The sequence below is a fragment of the Penaeus japonicus genome, unplaced genomic scaffold (assembly GCF_977035675.1).
Source record: "Penaeus japonicus unplaced genomic scaffold, GWHDUDI00000001_assembly GWHDUDI00000025, whole genome shotgun sequence".
Lineage (NCBI taxonomy): Eukaryota > Metazoa > Arthropoda > Malacostraca > Decapoda > Penaeidae > Penaeus > Penaeus japonicus.
The window spans coordinates 27,155,175-27,170,174 of NW_028234427.1; the positions used below are offsets into that span (position 1 = coordinate 27,155,175).

The 15,000-nt window shown below is 37.9% G+C and overlaps 2 protein-coding genes across 3 annotated transcripts in view; one reads left to right on the forward strand and one right to left on the reverse strand.

The window, feature by feature from the left end:
- LOC122243427 (uncharacterized) overlaps positions 1 to 12,041 on the forward strand; it is a 59,893-nt gene extending 47,852 nt beyond the window's left edge. The window contains exons 6-16 of one of the 2 annotated variants that reach the window (XM_086551504.1): positions 38 to 165; positions 982 to 1,237; positions 2,599 to 2,707; positions 3,228 to 3,335; positions 3,712 to 3,837; positions 4,058 to 4,265; positions 5,144 to 5,443; positions 6,354 to 6,443; positions 6,963 to 7,248; positions 7,603 to 7,808; positions 9,985 to 12,041. In XM_086551504.1, the coding sequence (XP_086407630.1) occupies positions 38 to 165; positions 982 to 1,237; positions 2,599 to 2,707; positions 3,228 to 3,335; positions 3,712 to 3,837; positions 4,058 to 4,265; positions 5,144 to 5,443; positions 6,354 to 6,443; positions 6,963 to 7,248; positions 7,603 to 7,808; positions 9,985 to 10,110 (1,943 nt within the window). In that variant the 3' untranslated portion in view covers positions 10,111 to 12,041. The remainder of the gene's footprint in view (positions 1 to 37; positions 166 to 981; positions 1,238 to 2,598; positions 2,708 to 3,227; positions 3,336 to 3,711; positions 3,838 to 4,057; positions 4,266 to 5,143; positions 5,444 to 6,353; positions 6,444 to 6,962; positions 7,249 to 7,602; positions 7,809 to 9,984) is intronic. The other variant, XM_086551505.1, reaches the window with a different exon arrangement.
- Positions 12,042 to 13,949: 1,908 nt separating this feature from the next.
- LOC122251616 (uncharacterized) overlaps positions 13,950 to 15,000 on the reverse strand; it is a 19,953-nt gene continuing 18,902 nt past the window's right edge. The window contains exon 8 of the mRNA XM_086551510.1: positions 13,950 to 15,000. This exon is cut by the window's right edge and continues 620 nt beyond it. The gene's annotated coding sequence lies outside the window, so the exon portion shown is untranslated.

The following is a 15,000-nucleotide window of genomic DNA, read 5'->3' on the forward strand; positions in this document are numbered from 1 at the left end:
TCTCAAACTCAACCCAACTCTCTGATTCTCTTTCCAGGAATGGTGTCCCTGAAGGTGGCGCTGAAGGTGGACCTCGTGGGGCAGCAGAGGATCGTGTGGGGAGGCAGATACAACGACCCCGAGTCGGAGGAATACAGGAGGCTCGAGTGGGAGGCCACGCATGCGGTTAGTGCGGGGTCTTAGGATTATTATCATTATCATTGTTTTTTGGTGGTGTTGTTTTTGTTTTGTTGTTATTGTATCGGCAGTTAGCGTTGATATAAGTATTTTAGACATGAACAATCTATTACATAACAACGGAAGACGGAATAGCTAAGATTTCCATAAGAAAAAGTGAAACGAAAAGGATTTTTAAAATCATACTAAACCATAAAGAGCAGATAACATTTATAACAGATACAAGGAAAACAAAGCAACAGAAAGTCAACAACAGACAATACATCTAACATAAAATAATAAAACAAAAACAATAAATAGCATACCAAAGCAACAACCAAACCCAAACGCACAATAAAGAGGGAGACGAACAAAACAATTAAACAAACACACGAGAAGAACACAAACCAAACCAAACCAAACAAACAAATGAGAATAACACAAAGCACAAACAAAACAAAAAACAAACAAGAGCAAAACCCCCCATACCAGCAAGACCACCCAATTAACCCCCCTCCCTCCCTCATGCTCTTCTCAACCCCCTTCCCTCCCTCCCTCCCGCTCTTCTCACCTTCCCCCTCCTTCCCTCTCTCCCGCTCTTCTCACACCCCCTCTCTCTCTCCCGCTCTTCTCACCTCCCCCACCCTCCCTCTCTCCCGCTCTTCTCACACCCCCTCTCTCTCTCCCGCTCTTCTCACCCCCCTTCCCTCCCTCGCTCCCGCTCTTCTCACCTTCCCCTCCCTCCCTCCCTCCCGCTCTTCTCACCTCCCCCCTCCCTCCCTCTCTCCCGCTCTTCTAACACCCCCCTTCCCTCCCTCCCTCCAGATCGACAGCGCCATGAGCAAGACCCAGATGTCTTCCGCCTACCTGAGCAACACCGTCCACAAATTCTACTCGCTGGGCGGGAAAGTGATCGTCAACTCGACCATTAACCTGGAGAGCACCCCGGCCACGCGCTCCCGCACCATCAGGCAGGCTCTGCAACGGCAGGTCATTCAGGTCATCCAGAGCCACGGGAACAAGATCGGCGAGTCGGCGCTGTGGGTGGATGGGCCGCTCAATCCAGTGCCGGAAGTGGCGGGTGAGTTCGGCCGCGGGCGTGGTGGCTCTTCTTCTTGTTCTTGTTGTGTTTGTTATTGTTGCTGTCGTTGTTGGTATCGTTGTTGCTGAAATTATTCTTATTATCATTCTTCTTATTGATGTTATTAAACTTATTATATATTATTATCATCTTTATTGTTATTATTGTCAGTATTATCATCATTATCATTGTTATTATTATTATCATTATTATTATTATTATCGTCATCATCATCATCTTTATCATTATTATTATTATCATTAGTAGTAGTAGTGTTGTTATTATCCCTATTGTCATCATCATCATCATCATCATCATAATCGTCATCAAAGGTGTTGTTATTGTTATTATTATTAGTTTGTCCTCATTGTAAGCAAAGGCAATGGTAGAAAGTATTTTGTTTATCATCAATGTGGTAAGTATTATCACTCCCTTTATTGCGTTATTACGTTTATTCTATAAGATTTAGTATTTATATATGAATAATACGATGTAATAAATAAATGTATTCCAGTTTAAATGCGAGCCAAAGCAGACCTTGACTACAAGAGCAAATGCAAAAAAAGAAATACAAAAAAAAATAGAAAATAGAAGATAGGAATGTTGAAAAGAAAACAGAAGGAGAAAGAACAACAAAAAAATACCAACATATGACATGCAAACGTGTCGTGCAACTGTCGTATAAAGCGTTGCAACAAGTGTGCCACCTAACTTTCAAAGTGGGACTAAGTGCTCTGAGAGTCCATAATGCTCATAACCTTTTGTTTTTAGAATATAATTTAATAAAGAGCACATTCTAAGTATCATTAGATGACTGTTATATTAATCTAAGGTAATGATCGTGAAAATTACACATTTTCTTTTTTTTTATGGGTAACTTCGACAAAATTAGAGAAGAAAAGTTTAACGTCGTTAGTTCGCGGATGTTATGCTCTTTAATGGATTATGGGAATGTTTTATATTTAGTTGAAGCATTTTTATCATTATATTTATCGTTATCATTATTTGGATTATTTGGATTATCATCTTTATTATTAATGATGATATTATTATTGTTATTATTATTATTATTGTCATGATTATTAGTTGCATTAGTATTAGTATCAGTATCAGTATCAGTATCAGTATCAGTATCAGTATCATCATCATTATAATCCTCACCATAATCATCTCCATCATTATCATCATACCACCCTCAGCATCACCCCCATCACCACCCTCACCATCACCCTCATCATCACCATCACCACCAACCATCACCTCAATCCATTTACAAAGACAAGCCCCTATATCCATCCACACCCCTCAACTCCTTCCACCCCATTAATGACTCAGGCTAATTAACCTCATTAATTCCCCAGACATTGATGAGTGCAATGACCCTAAACTCCACGACTGCCACAGTGATGCCACCTGCGTTAATGAGTTTGGCACCTTCACCTGTCGATGCCTGCCTGGCTACACGGACAGGTGGGTCCTGCTGTTATGGTTCTTGTTGTTGTTGTTATTGTGTTTATTGTCTGCGTCGGTGTTATCATTGTTGTTGCTTTTTGTTTTTTGTGTGATTGTTGGTATTGTTATTATCGTTTATTGTCATTGTTTCAGTTGGTATTGTCGTTGTTATTATCATCATGTTATTCCATCCTCATTGTTATTTTTTTATTAATATTGATAGTATTGTTGGTTTTATTATGATTTTTTTTATCATTAAAAAAATGCATGATAATACTATTATTATTATCATTATTATTATTATCGTTATTATTACCATTATTATTATTTATTATTATTATTATCATTATCATTGTTATCGTTATTATTACCATTATTATTATCATTATTATTATTATTGTTGTTGCTGTAATCATCATCATCATTTATTATTAATATTATCATTATTAAGATCATCGATTTCACAATCACCACCACTAAATATATCCTGATCATAATTACCATCGTCACCTTCGACCTGTCCTTCCCTCCCTTACAGATACTCGGACGACCCGATGGAGGTGGGCCGCCATTGCGAATCTTGCTCGTCGGACTTCTGCAACAAGAGAGGGGAGTGCCACATCGAGGACGGAGAGAAAGTCTGCCAGTGAGTGGGAGAGGAAGGGGGAAAAGGAAGGGGAAAGAGGTGGGGAGAGGGAAGGAGGGGGGAGGGGGAGGGGAAGGAGAGGGAAGGAGGGAGGAGGGGAAGGAGGGAAGAGAGGAAGAAGGAGGGGAGAGGGGAAGGAAGAGGTTAGAGAGAGAGAGAGAGAGAGAGAGAGAGAGAGAGAGAGAGAGAGAAATAAAGAGAGAGAGAGAGAGAGAGAGGATAATCCTGAAAAAAGAGAAGAATAAATAGTACAAAAAAAGAGACTCATTGAAATAAAGAGATCAAACACAACCGAAATACACAAACCAAGAACATCCACCTTCAGAGAAAGCTAGGCAACCAGACCACAACTCACCCGCCACTCACCCTCCCTCAGGTGCAAAGGTTCCTACTACGGCGCCCGTTGCGAGATCGACGGCGAGGTTCTCGGAGTCGCCGTCGGGGCCTCTGTCGCAGCTGTCATCATCATCATACTCACGCTCATCTTCCTGTGCATGTGGAGGTAGGTGGAGGAGCCGCGTGTAGTCTAGCATTACGTTAAAGGTAAACAATACAAAGATATGGAGGGTAAGAGCCAGCTATTGATATTTTCCATCTAGTTATTTCCCTCTTTTATGTCCAAAACCAAAATAGCACCAACCGTTATCACAACTAACTCAACCTCCCTCTCCCTCTCTCTTTTTCTCCCTTTCTCTCTACCCCCCCCAACCCCCCACCCCCAGCCGAAGATGGAAAGCCCAGGATGCCAAGACAGAGGTCCTAGCCAGAGGGGCCACGGCAGGGACGCTTTACGGTGGAGGATACGCCGTCAACATGCAGAACAAGGGCATGGGGAACACAGGTCCCGCCAGCCAGTATGGGGCAACCTTGGAGGACAGGATGAGGTGGGCACACATCGCCGAGACGCTCACCAACCAGAATATCTACGCGGTAAGTGGCGGTTCTTGGTGGCTCTCTTGGTATCAGTATGTTGTTGTTGTTGTTTGGGAAGAATGGCTGGGTGAAGGGTACGGGATTGTAGTGTGTGTGTGTATGCGTGCGTGTGTGTGAATTCATTCATGACTAACATCGTTTATCTTTTAATTGTGTTTCTTTATGTAGGGATGGGAATTATATGTAGGATGTGATCATTCATGACCAATCTTTCTTCTGATATTTTCATTGTTACTTCCTTCCATTAGGACCTATTATATCTGACTGACTGAATATTCTTTGTTTGAAATAAGTATTATTGTACTTGAAATTTCATGAAACAATATTTCTTTATGCCATAACCATGTGTCTCAAAGAGAGAGAGAGAGAGAGAGAGAGAGAGAGAGAGAGAGAGAGAGAGAGAGATAAATAGAGAGAGAGAGATAAAGAGGGAGAGAGAGAGAGAGAGAGAGAGGGAAAGAGAGAGAGAGAGAGAGAGAGAGAGAGAGAGAGAGAGAGAGAGAGAGAGAGAGAGAGAGAGAGAGAGAGAGAGAGAGAGAGAGAGAGAGAGCCTGTATCAAACGTAATTCGTTTTAGATTGAACTTGTGACTCACCCTGTAGACAAAATTTCCTTAGTGTTGTCTGTAGTAGTATAACACATTGATTCTGACTTGACTTTGAAGTGTTTGTAAGACTGATTTCAGTCTTCGTAAGGTATTAGCTATATTAGTCTTTGTATTTAATGTATGTCTTCTATACACTATTTCCTTCATTATTGTAGTTCTCACCTTCCTTTACCTCTCAATCGACACCCATATTAAGACTCCCATTGACTGGCCCCTCGACCCCGAAACGCCCCCCTCTGACCTCTGACCTCCCCTGACCTCCCTCGCAGCCCCAGAGCTCAGAGCAGGGCGGCAGCAGCAGCAACGAGTACCTGGCCGCCGGCGCCGTCCCCGCCACGGTGAACACCAACCCCTTCTCTATGTATAACCGCGTCACCCGGGCCCTGTCCAACTCCACCCTCGGCCGGGGGAGCGAGGGCATCCTGGGACGTCTCAGGAAGCTGGTAGGAGGCGGCGGTTCCTCCTCCTCGAAGAAGAACTCCGCCGGGATCCCGCCATTCATGATGGCGGCGCAGCCCGGGACGCTCAACTTCCAGCAGCTGTTGGCTCTCCACGCCCAGCTCTCGGCTGTTAGTCTCCTCGCCTCCTTTGGAACTTTCCTCGCCTGCCTGCTTGTCGCTTCCTTAGACACTCTGCTTGAAGGGGAATCTTGGTGTTTCTTGCTCCACCTCACCGACTCTCGACTTAGCTCATCTAGTACACTCGACCCTGGCTAGCAAAATTACCCTGGCTGCTTCTAATAAGCTGACAAAGCTAGTTCTAGTGCACCAGACCCTAGCTAGTGCTAGTACACGTGACCCTTGACCCTTTCTGGTGATCTAGACTTGTGAACACTGCAAATATTTACTGTTTTAGACTTCAATACTTCTTTCATTCTCAGGACTTTGACAAAGCAATTTTGCTTGTGACTAACAGCCTGAAACCCATGTTCTTCCTCAAGGCACTTAGACGCACATTCATATTTTCTTAATTGCGTCTTGCCTTATTCTGTAAAACTGCATTTAACAAGCAACATTTATTTGCTATCACAATTACTATGGACTATGTAAATCTGCATGGTATATAATGCACAGTTTAAAAATAATACTAACCGAATTATACTAACCGAATCCTGTATTTTTGTTTCCAAGGGCAATATTGTAGTGGGTTAAGTGTGTATAGTGTATAACATGACTTATTCAGATTACTCATTTTAATTTTGTACTGTTTCTGTTCAACTAAAGTGAACACATTTTCTTAATCAAATATGAAGACATAATTTGCACATTCAATCATGATAATATTCTATCACTTTCCTTATGTATAGCTATACAATACTTTGCATATATTTCTTCCCCTTGCATTTTTCTTCATCAATCAAGTTTTAAAGTTTTATCATTCTTTTCGTCCACTTTTTTTTTGTTCCTATCGTGATATTTTATCAGTATCTAATGGCACCGTATTGATTTATTTAAATTCATTTTATTTATTAATGAACAGCAACCCGAACAGCTGAGAGGCATGGCCGGGCCCTCTGCCTCGGCAACTAATACGACAACACCGAGCAATCTGTATACACACCAGAGACAGGTTAGTATGTTCTTGTTTTTTTTTTCTCTCTATTATGATTATTATGTTTTGTACTGTTGTCTTACGTCATGTTTTATGTTTTCTGGAGAGAAGAGTATCTTGTCATTTTTTTTCCTCTTTTTTTATAGGATTTTTCGGTTTGTATATTTTTTTTTTATTAAAACTTGTCTGTCAGTTACTTAAGTGTCTTTCATTCTCATATCTGTCTGTCTGATTCTCTCTTTCTTTCTCTCTCTGTCTTTTTGTCTCTCTCTCCCTTTCTCTCCCGTGGAAATCTTGAGGGTAACCAGCTCACCCAGCTACCTTTTACTCCTCCTTTTTCACCTTCTTTTCTTTCTTCTTCTTCCTCTTCTTCTTGTTCTCCTCTTCTACACCTTTCTCTACCTCTCCATCCTTCTCTTCCTCTTATACCTCCTCCGTCTTCTTCATCTTCCTTCTCTTCTTCCTCTTCCCCTTCCTACTCCTCCTTCTTCTTCTTCTTTTCTGCTTAGAGATTTACCTGTTGTCCTTTCACCCCAGATGGCCGCGGCTTCGTCTTCCGGTTACGCTTCCTTGGGGACACTAGGCTCGGCCGCGGCAGGACAATTCGGACAGCAATACCCAGCCGAACAGTTCGGTCTGCACCAGCTCAACCCCGTCAACCTGATGGCCACGATGCAGCATCAACATCAGCAACAACAGCAACAACAGATGCATCACCAGCAACAACAGCAGAAACATGCCTTCATGGCTCAGAAACAACAACAGCCGTTCGGAAGTCAGTCGGTTTACGGTCAATTCGGACCTGCTTCGCTCAACACGCTCTGTGAGTCGTTGATAAGATTATAATTTCTTGCTATTGCTGCCATTGTTATGATTATTATTTGTAGTAGTAGTAATAGTTCAAGTGGAAATAGTGATCCCAGTAGTAGAAGTGGTGGTGGTGGTAATATATATACCAGTAGTGATAGTAGTAATACTGTTATATTACCATGGTAAACCACTCTTGTGTTAGATGTCGAACGAATAGGTAAATAACACAATGCATGATATTATTCAGTGGATCTGGATATTTTGTCTTTGGTGTAGATAATTTCATCTATATATTTTATAATAGTTACTATTATATTTGCTACATTCTTTTGTTTAATACTAATGACTCCAACCACATCCACACCAGCCCACGGAGGCGTTTCGCGCGCCCCGACCCTCGGCGCCCGCACGCCCATCCCCTTGCACGAGGGCGTCGGAGGGGCCGCCACGATAGGACCCATGGGCGGAGCTAGCGTCGCCACCACGGCGGGGATGGGCGGCATGGAGAGCTCCGAAGACGAGCTCGACCGCCCGTACCAGCTACCGAGGCCGAAGTCCCGAGGATCTCTTGGGGTGGGTACTCTGGCCGCCCACCACTCGCGCATCGCCAGGAGCTATAACTCGCTCCTCTTCTGAGAGAGAGAGAGAGAGAGAGAGAGAGAGAGAGAGAGAGAGAGAGAGAGAGAGAGAGAGAGAGAGAGAGAGAGAGAGAGAGAGAGAGAGAGATTTCGAGCTGTGAATATGAATTAGGTTGTTTGTAGTATGCTGTACATGGATGCTCATTTACATAGATATTTTTTTCTGACCAAACTAGCGTAGACTGTTCCATTCTTGCTATTAGTCCATCACAACTGACATAGTGGCATTACCTTACTGATGATCATTAATATGTTAGATATGACAGCTTTTTTTATCAGCATTTTTTTCCCATTGGTCAGACAAGTGCAATATACATTACAGAATAGGAAAGGCCTTTTCTGCACAAGCTCTCTTATTACTAGACATATCATTTGCAACTTTCCTGAAGCCTAGAAGTGGGATGAAGGAAAAAAAAGCATCTTCTGGTACCTCACTGATGCAGGTTTTAAGAGCACAATGCAATTTTATTTATCAGTATTCCTCTGTTATCTCTTGTGAACTGTCTTCTGCATTCTCATTCCTTAGACGCTTTCTTGACTGATATGACGTCACTATTGAGTTCTTCATAGGCCTATTTCGTATCTTCTTGACTTCCGGCTTGCTATTTTTTTTCCTCTCTTTGTGGGATTTTTTTTTTCCTGTCTGTTAACTGCCACATACAGGCCTGTTTTTTTTATGAAACGGCAGTAGAAATTTGTTCTCGTTGGTAAAGTTATCATCAGAATAGTTTTTTTATTATATGGAATAAAGTTCAAAAGTGAAAGTTTGTTCAAAATTAACAAACATATATCCAAGGAGAATATATATATATATATATATATATATATATATATATATATATATATATATATATATTTGCATATATATATATATATTGCCAACAAGAGAGAACAATATTCAGCAAAAACTATAACTGATCACAAATAGACAATCGAATTAGTAAATTGAACAATTCTCAAACTATAAGAAGTATCAAATAATGAATAAAAAATCAAAGAGTTCTTGACTGTAGAAACGAAAAAACAAAAACAAAAACAAAAAACATTTGAAACCACAAAATGAAACCTATAAAAGTGAACGTTTACATTTCATTTTGATTTCAGAAAATAGCCCTCTAATGGCGTCACCTTTTCTTTTTAAATAAAAAAAAAAACTCTCCTTGCATGACACGGGAACTTTGGTTATAGATTTCGTCTGCAATACCTTTGGTGCTAATTGATATACCATACTTAAATGTAAATTTAGTAATTTGCAAAAGCTAGATTAGCATTTAAGAAAGTTAAGGCGTTTTTAGGTGCAATTTCATGTTGTTTTTTCTTATAGAGTTGTAAATAATGATTAATGAACTATAAATACGAAAACATAGCTGTCGTTCATTTCATTAAAAAAAAGAAAATATTTCGGATAATGCAATTTTAGTGTTTATGGATGTGCATGTTTCTATTATGTGATTGTCGAGGTGTAAAAAGTATTCCTTAGCGCAGGTAAAATGTAAATAGTCTGTAAATAAGTACAGTAGTTGTATGGGATTAAAAAATAAGGCATTTTTCTATAGTAAACTACCTCACTTGCAGGAGAGAGAAAGAGCGAGAGAGAGAGAGAGAGAGAGAGAGAGAGAGAGAGAGAGAGAGAGAGAGAGAGAGAGAGAGAGAGAGAGAGAGAGAGAGAGAGAGAGAGAGATCCATATATCCAATTAGATTCACTATGTAGATATTGTAGAACCGGAGTAGTAATATGGTGTACAGTTTCTAGGAATGTAGTCTACTCTTTGTACTCCTTACATATTTCCTTGAGTTTGCATTGTTGACAGTTGATTTTACAATTCCCTTGCAAACTCTTCCTTCATTTGATCTCTTCAAAGTTGCAGCATGAATACAGACGGATAAAGAATCATCTGTCAAAGTTAGAATCGCGAAACTCACTCAATTTTCACACTAGAATCAAATATCGACAAAATGACGTCATATTAATGTTGTTCAAGAAAAGAAAAGAAAAAAACAATAATAGAAATAAACCATTTACACATCCGACGCAACTAATAATATTTCTCTTTTTTCCTCCCCCCCTCCCTCCCCCGCTCTCTGGCCCTTCCCCCCACCCCCGAAAACAGGAGTCCAGCGACATATACTATGAGCCTGACGACCTCTTACGGACCATAGGACCTCCTGACAGACCTCCTCCTCCTATCCCGACTGCGTACCACCCACAGACATACAATTTCTCGTTCTTACATTGACTTAGGAAACCCACGAGACTGGTGCGCTAGTCTGCTTTTAAAAAAAAATCATTGTTGTTGTTGTTTTTATTGTGATTATGATTGCTCTTATGATTGGGTATTTCAATTTGTTTGCGTTGTTTATCTGAGGCAGAAATCAGGAAGGAAGTCTCTTCTCCTCTGGTGGATTTGAGATGATTTGCTTTCATTATTGTTGTTATGATTATTTCATTGTGTTTTTTTGTGTCAATGATGGATTAAAAGTAGTTTTTTATTTTTTTTATGATATCCATGTTCTCCATGTCTACCTTTGTGCTTGCACTGAATAGCACCATACCCAGATGACCTCATATGACATACCTTTTGACCCCGTGGGCAGTTGCTCGAGTTCAGTGGTGATGATGATGCAACCAACGGGCACAATCACAGAGACGATCAACCTATGACAATTTTCGGTACCAGACCCATTATATCCTAGCAGACAAGACACATCCTTACTCCTCCTCCTCCTCCTTCACCGAACAAGAGGAGGGGAAGGGTGCAACGACCTATACATATTACCACAGAACGAAAACCACAACGACCGACTTGGCATAAATTCTTCAGCACGTCTGTCTGTCTGCCTAGCTGTCTGTGTACTGTTCGATTCGACTGGAGCTCCTAATTGATTTGTTTATGTTCTAATCGATTTATGGTTTGCTGTTGTTGTAAGGGAAGAATTTATGCACACGACCCGAACGAAAGCAAGCAAGAGAGGAACCCGAGGACCGACCGTCTTTCAGGAAGAGTTCAGAAATCGTGTTTCAAGCAAAACGACCAAACTGTTGGTGCTGTGATACTAACGATACTTCCGTTGCGAATAGGCATCGCGTAATCGACGTTTATATAATTAGGTTTCCGAGGCCTCACGATATCCAGTGATGTTCCTCAACGATTCACTCAAGATGTCTTCTTGTCACCTTAGCCAACGATCTTTTAAAGGTGATCGCCCTATGTCTGGCTTTGTTGTTTACACTCACGATATTATTATGTTGATAGCATTATCACGCTAAGCTTTAAAGTCTGATATAGGCCAAGCTTAGCAGATTTATGATATTTAAAGCGTCAAGTGGATGTCTATATTTATGTTACATATATGTTTTAGTCTCTTACTCTATTTATCAATGTATTTATTTATGTACATAAATGTTTTACTCTCAATGATGTTCATGTTTCTTCTTAACCAATATTTCCCCTCTTGCATATATATTCATGTGTTAGTCTGTTATCATTTGTCTCTCCTCTTGTTAACACTTATTGTCAATTTGAAACCAAAATTATCATATATATTTACCTTCGATTTAAACATCGGACAAATGAAACAAACAAGACAAAACTAGTATATAAAATGACAGCATATTGTTGTGCGTGGACAGTATTTTTTTCAGTGACAGATTTTACGATGTAGTATTGGCTGACTTCATGTTGCATTTCTTGCCGTCTTTTGATGCAATTGCATTCAATCCGTTATGGAAGATGGGAACTTTCGTTTTGTTCTGTGCTGTACGTGTATGTACTCATACATGCACACAGTTGTGTAAGTATATACATACCTGTTTCATATAACCATAATGTTACTTAGTGTTGAAACTTGTAAAAATACTATGTACTTATTTTGCCTACCATCTTCCCTTTTGATACACAAGCTAATGAAAATACTCTTACTGTACCAAAAAATAAAAAAAAAATAAAAAAGATAAGCATCCCCCTCCTAAACACAGGCACAAAACAAGAAGTATTTTTTAATTAATGAAGTCATGAGAGCTTTGCATTTGACGTCATGTCTGAATGTCAGATGCTCGTGTTTACCGTCTACAGTGTACCACATGGGCCTCTCTCGATAGGCTCGTTGGTGTGTGTGTATATATAGTCTGTGGACTTTCCAGTGATATGTAATAATATACTAAAATGTTGTTGATCAGTTTTATTTCTTCCTTGTTTTATAGTGTTATTGCATGTCTATTTGATTGATAGTCTTCTTTAGGTGAGAAAGTGGAAAAAATAGTTAAATCTAATATCAAAAGAATTATCCACGAATAGAACAAATGGACTGAGAACAGTGTTGTTTTGTGTCTTAGAAAATACTGAATGTATTGATATGTGCAGTCGAAAGTTTGAGGACTATATAGGCTGATAGAAAAATATATATTTACATAATCATATATACATACATACATACATATATATATATATATATATATATATATATATATATATATATATTATATATATATTATATATATAATGTATATATATATATATATGTATATATACATATATATATATATATATATATATATATATATATATATATATATATATATATATATATATATATATATCCATAAGGATAAGGATAAGCCAGATTTGCGGAGCAGATGCTACGCCGGGTTGATATGCACTAAGGCGAGCCCGCCTGTGTCAGCGAGGGCTGACCAGGTGAGAGAGTGTGCCAACGAGTGTTGACTCGATCCGAGCTTGGTCCTTACCCATCGGCGGTGCCCAGCCACGGTAGTCACCGCCAGGCGACAGTGGAAACTCACGAGTTTGGGCGGGACTCGATCTGCCGACCACGGGGATGTGAAGTCGACACGTTACCACTGAGCTAACCAGACGGCTTATATATATATATATATATACATATATATACATATATATATATATATATATATATACATATATATATATATATATATTATATGTACATTTATCTATATCTATATCTATATATCTATATATATATATATATATATATATATATATATATATAGATATATATAGATATATATATATGTATGTGTGTGTGTATTCCAATTCATGTAATGAAAACCATAGGCAAATAAGTAAAAAAGATATACATATTATATCTATATATATATATATATATATATATATATATATATATATATATATATATATATATATATATATATATAAAGCTTAATAATAAAACGATATAACCAAGAGAAAGTAAAGAAGAGATTTTCATATTTTATTGTTTTGTTTAAATGCTTGGATTCTCATTTGAAAAAAATATTACATTGTACCCTAGATATGTTGGAAGTTAAGTTTATTTTGTACCCAATTACAATCATGAATATATATAGTTCTTTATATATTTTGTATATGTATATATATATATATATATATATGTACATATATATATATACATATATATATATATATATTATATATATATATATATATATATATATATATATATATATATATATATATATATCAGAACTTTTCTGTAGAACTACACTCAATTTCTAAATAAGTTCCATTTGAAAAATCTTCAGATACCTTTGAGTTTTCTGAAAAAAAGTACAACAGACGCCGAGACAATGGTTATAAATACCATACACAAAAAAAACGAACAAAACAGAAGGTAAACTGTACATTCACTGCCTTGAACCCTACATATGCGGTAAACATATTTTTCCGTCATCAGAACTTCAGGTACATTAGTTGGTCAAATATAAACACTATGATGAAGAAAATATCAGGTTTAGGCCATGTAAAGAGTGTCATGACACCATTTGACACAGTGTTAAGTTTGACAAGGATGGCAGAAAAAAGAAAAGAAAATCGGGATGTACAGTAAACTAGATTTTTCACTGACACTAATATATCCCAAGTATTTCTGCTTCCTCAAGTCCCATGGCCTCAATTCACTGTACGCTGGTGAATACAGCTGTATCATATGCTTAACCTGTTGTTAGTATGTACAAGTCGAGGCCTATGCCGGCCGACCTTACTTTGAATTATTTTGGCAAAGTGAATGTCAAGTACAACTGATGTTTGACATAAACCCAGAATTTTAACCTTATTCCTTTAATGCTTTGGTATCTTGACTTGGATATTTTGCAGTGGAAAATAAGTTCATATATAAAAATTGTGCACAAAAGAACAAAATATAAGTGATAAAATAATTGCATTAGTAAAATTTCTTATTGTAAATAGCTAAACGGATGTATAATACATTTATACACACACACACGTACCTTAATATGCATACTGTATATCTATTTATTCGTATAACATACTTTACACCCAAACTGCCATTACTTGTATTACGTATATCATTATCAGAATACATTTCCACTATATTCAAAAAATAAATATTTATTCAAGTTCACAGAGTTATGAGTAATAAGGAACAATAAGTATTAGGTTGCGTATCAAGTGATATAGTAATGAACAGAAAGTCTAGTCTATTGATATATTTGATATTATACGCTTATTAGGAAAGAAAACTTTTTTGAAGATACCTATAGGAACATAAGAAAGAAACTGAGCAAACGTTATTTGTAACATTAATAATGGTATTGACAATGAGGAATATATCATTATCATGGCTATAGACATGATTTGGATAGTATTAATGATAATGTATAAAATGCACCATTATTATAATCATAATCATTATTATTACTATTATTATTTTTTTGTTATTATCTATATTACCATCATTATCATTATTAGTAAAATTATTAGTTTTATTATACATTTCACATTGTTAATAAGTCAAGTAATTTCCCCATATATACTTTCATTTTGACTATTAAGAATATCAATTCTACATCTCTGATTTCCTGTGACTTCCGGAATTTACATTCCTTTAAATCACCCATCAAACACTTCTCGTTTCCATGAAATATCTATTTGGCACTTGTTACACTCCAATAACATTTCCCGTTTCATGAAATTCCGTAAATGTATTTCCCAAAATGCCAACAAACATGGCTTTCTAAAACACTCTCCAAGACTTCCTTTTTTGTTTTTATGGTCAGTTACATCAATTCATGTTATGCATCGCTATTCACATCACTCTATAATTCATTAATATTCTTCTGCACACAGTTAGAG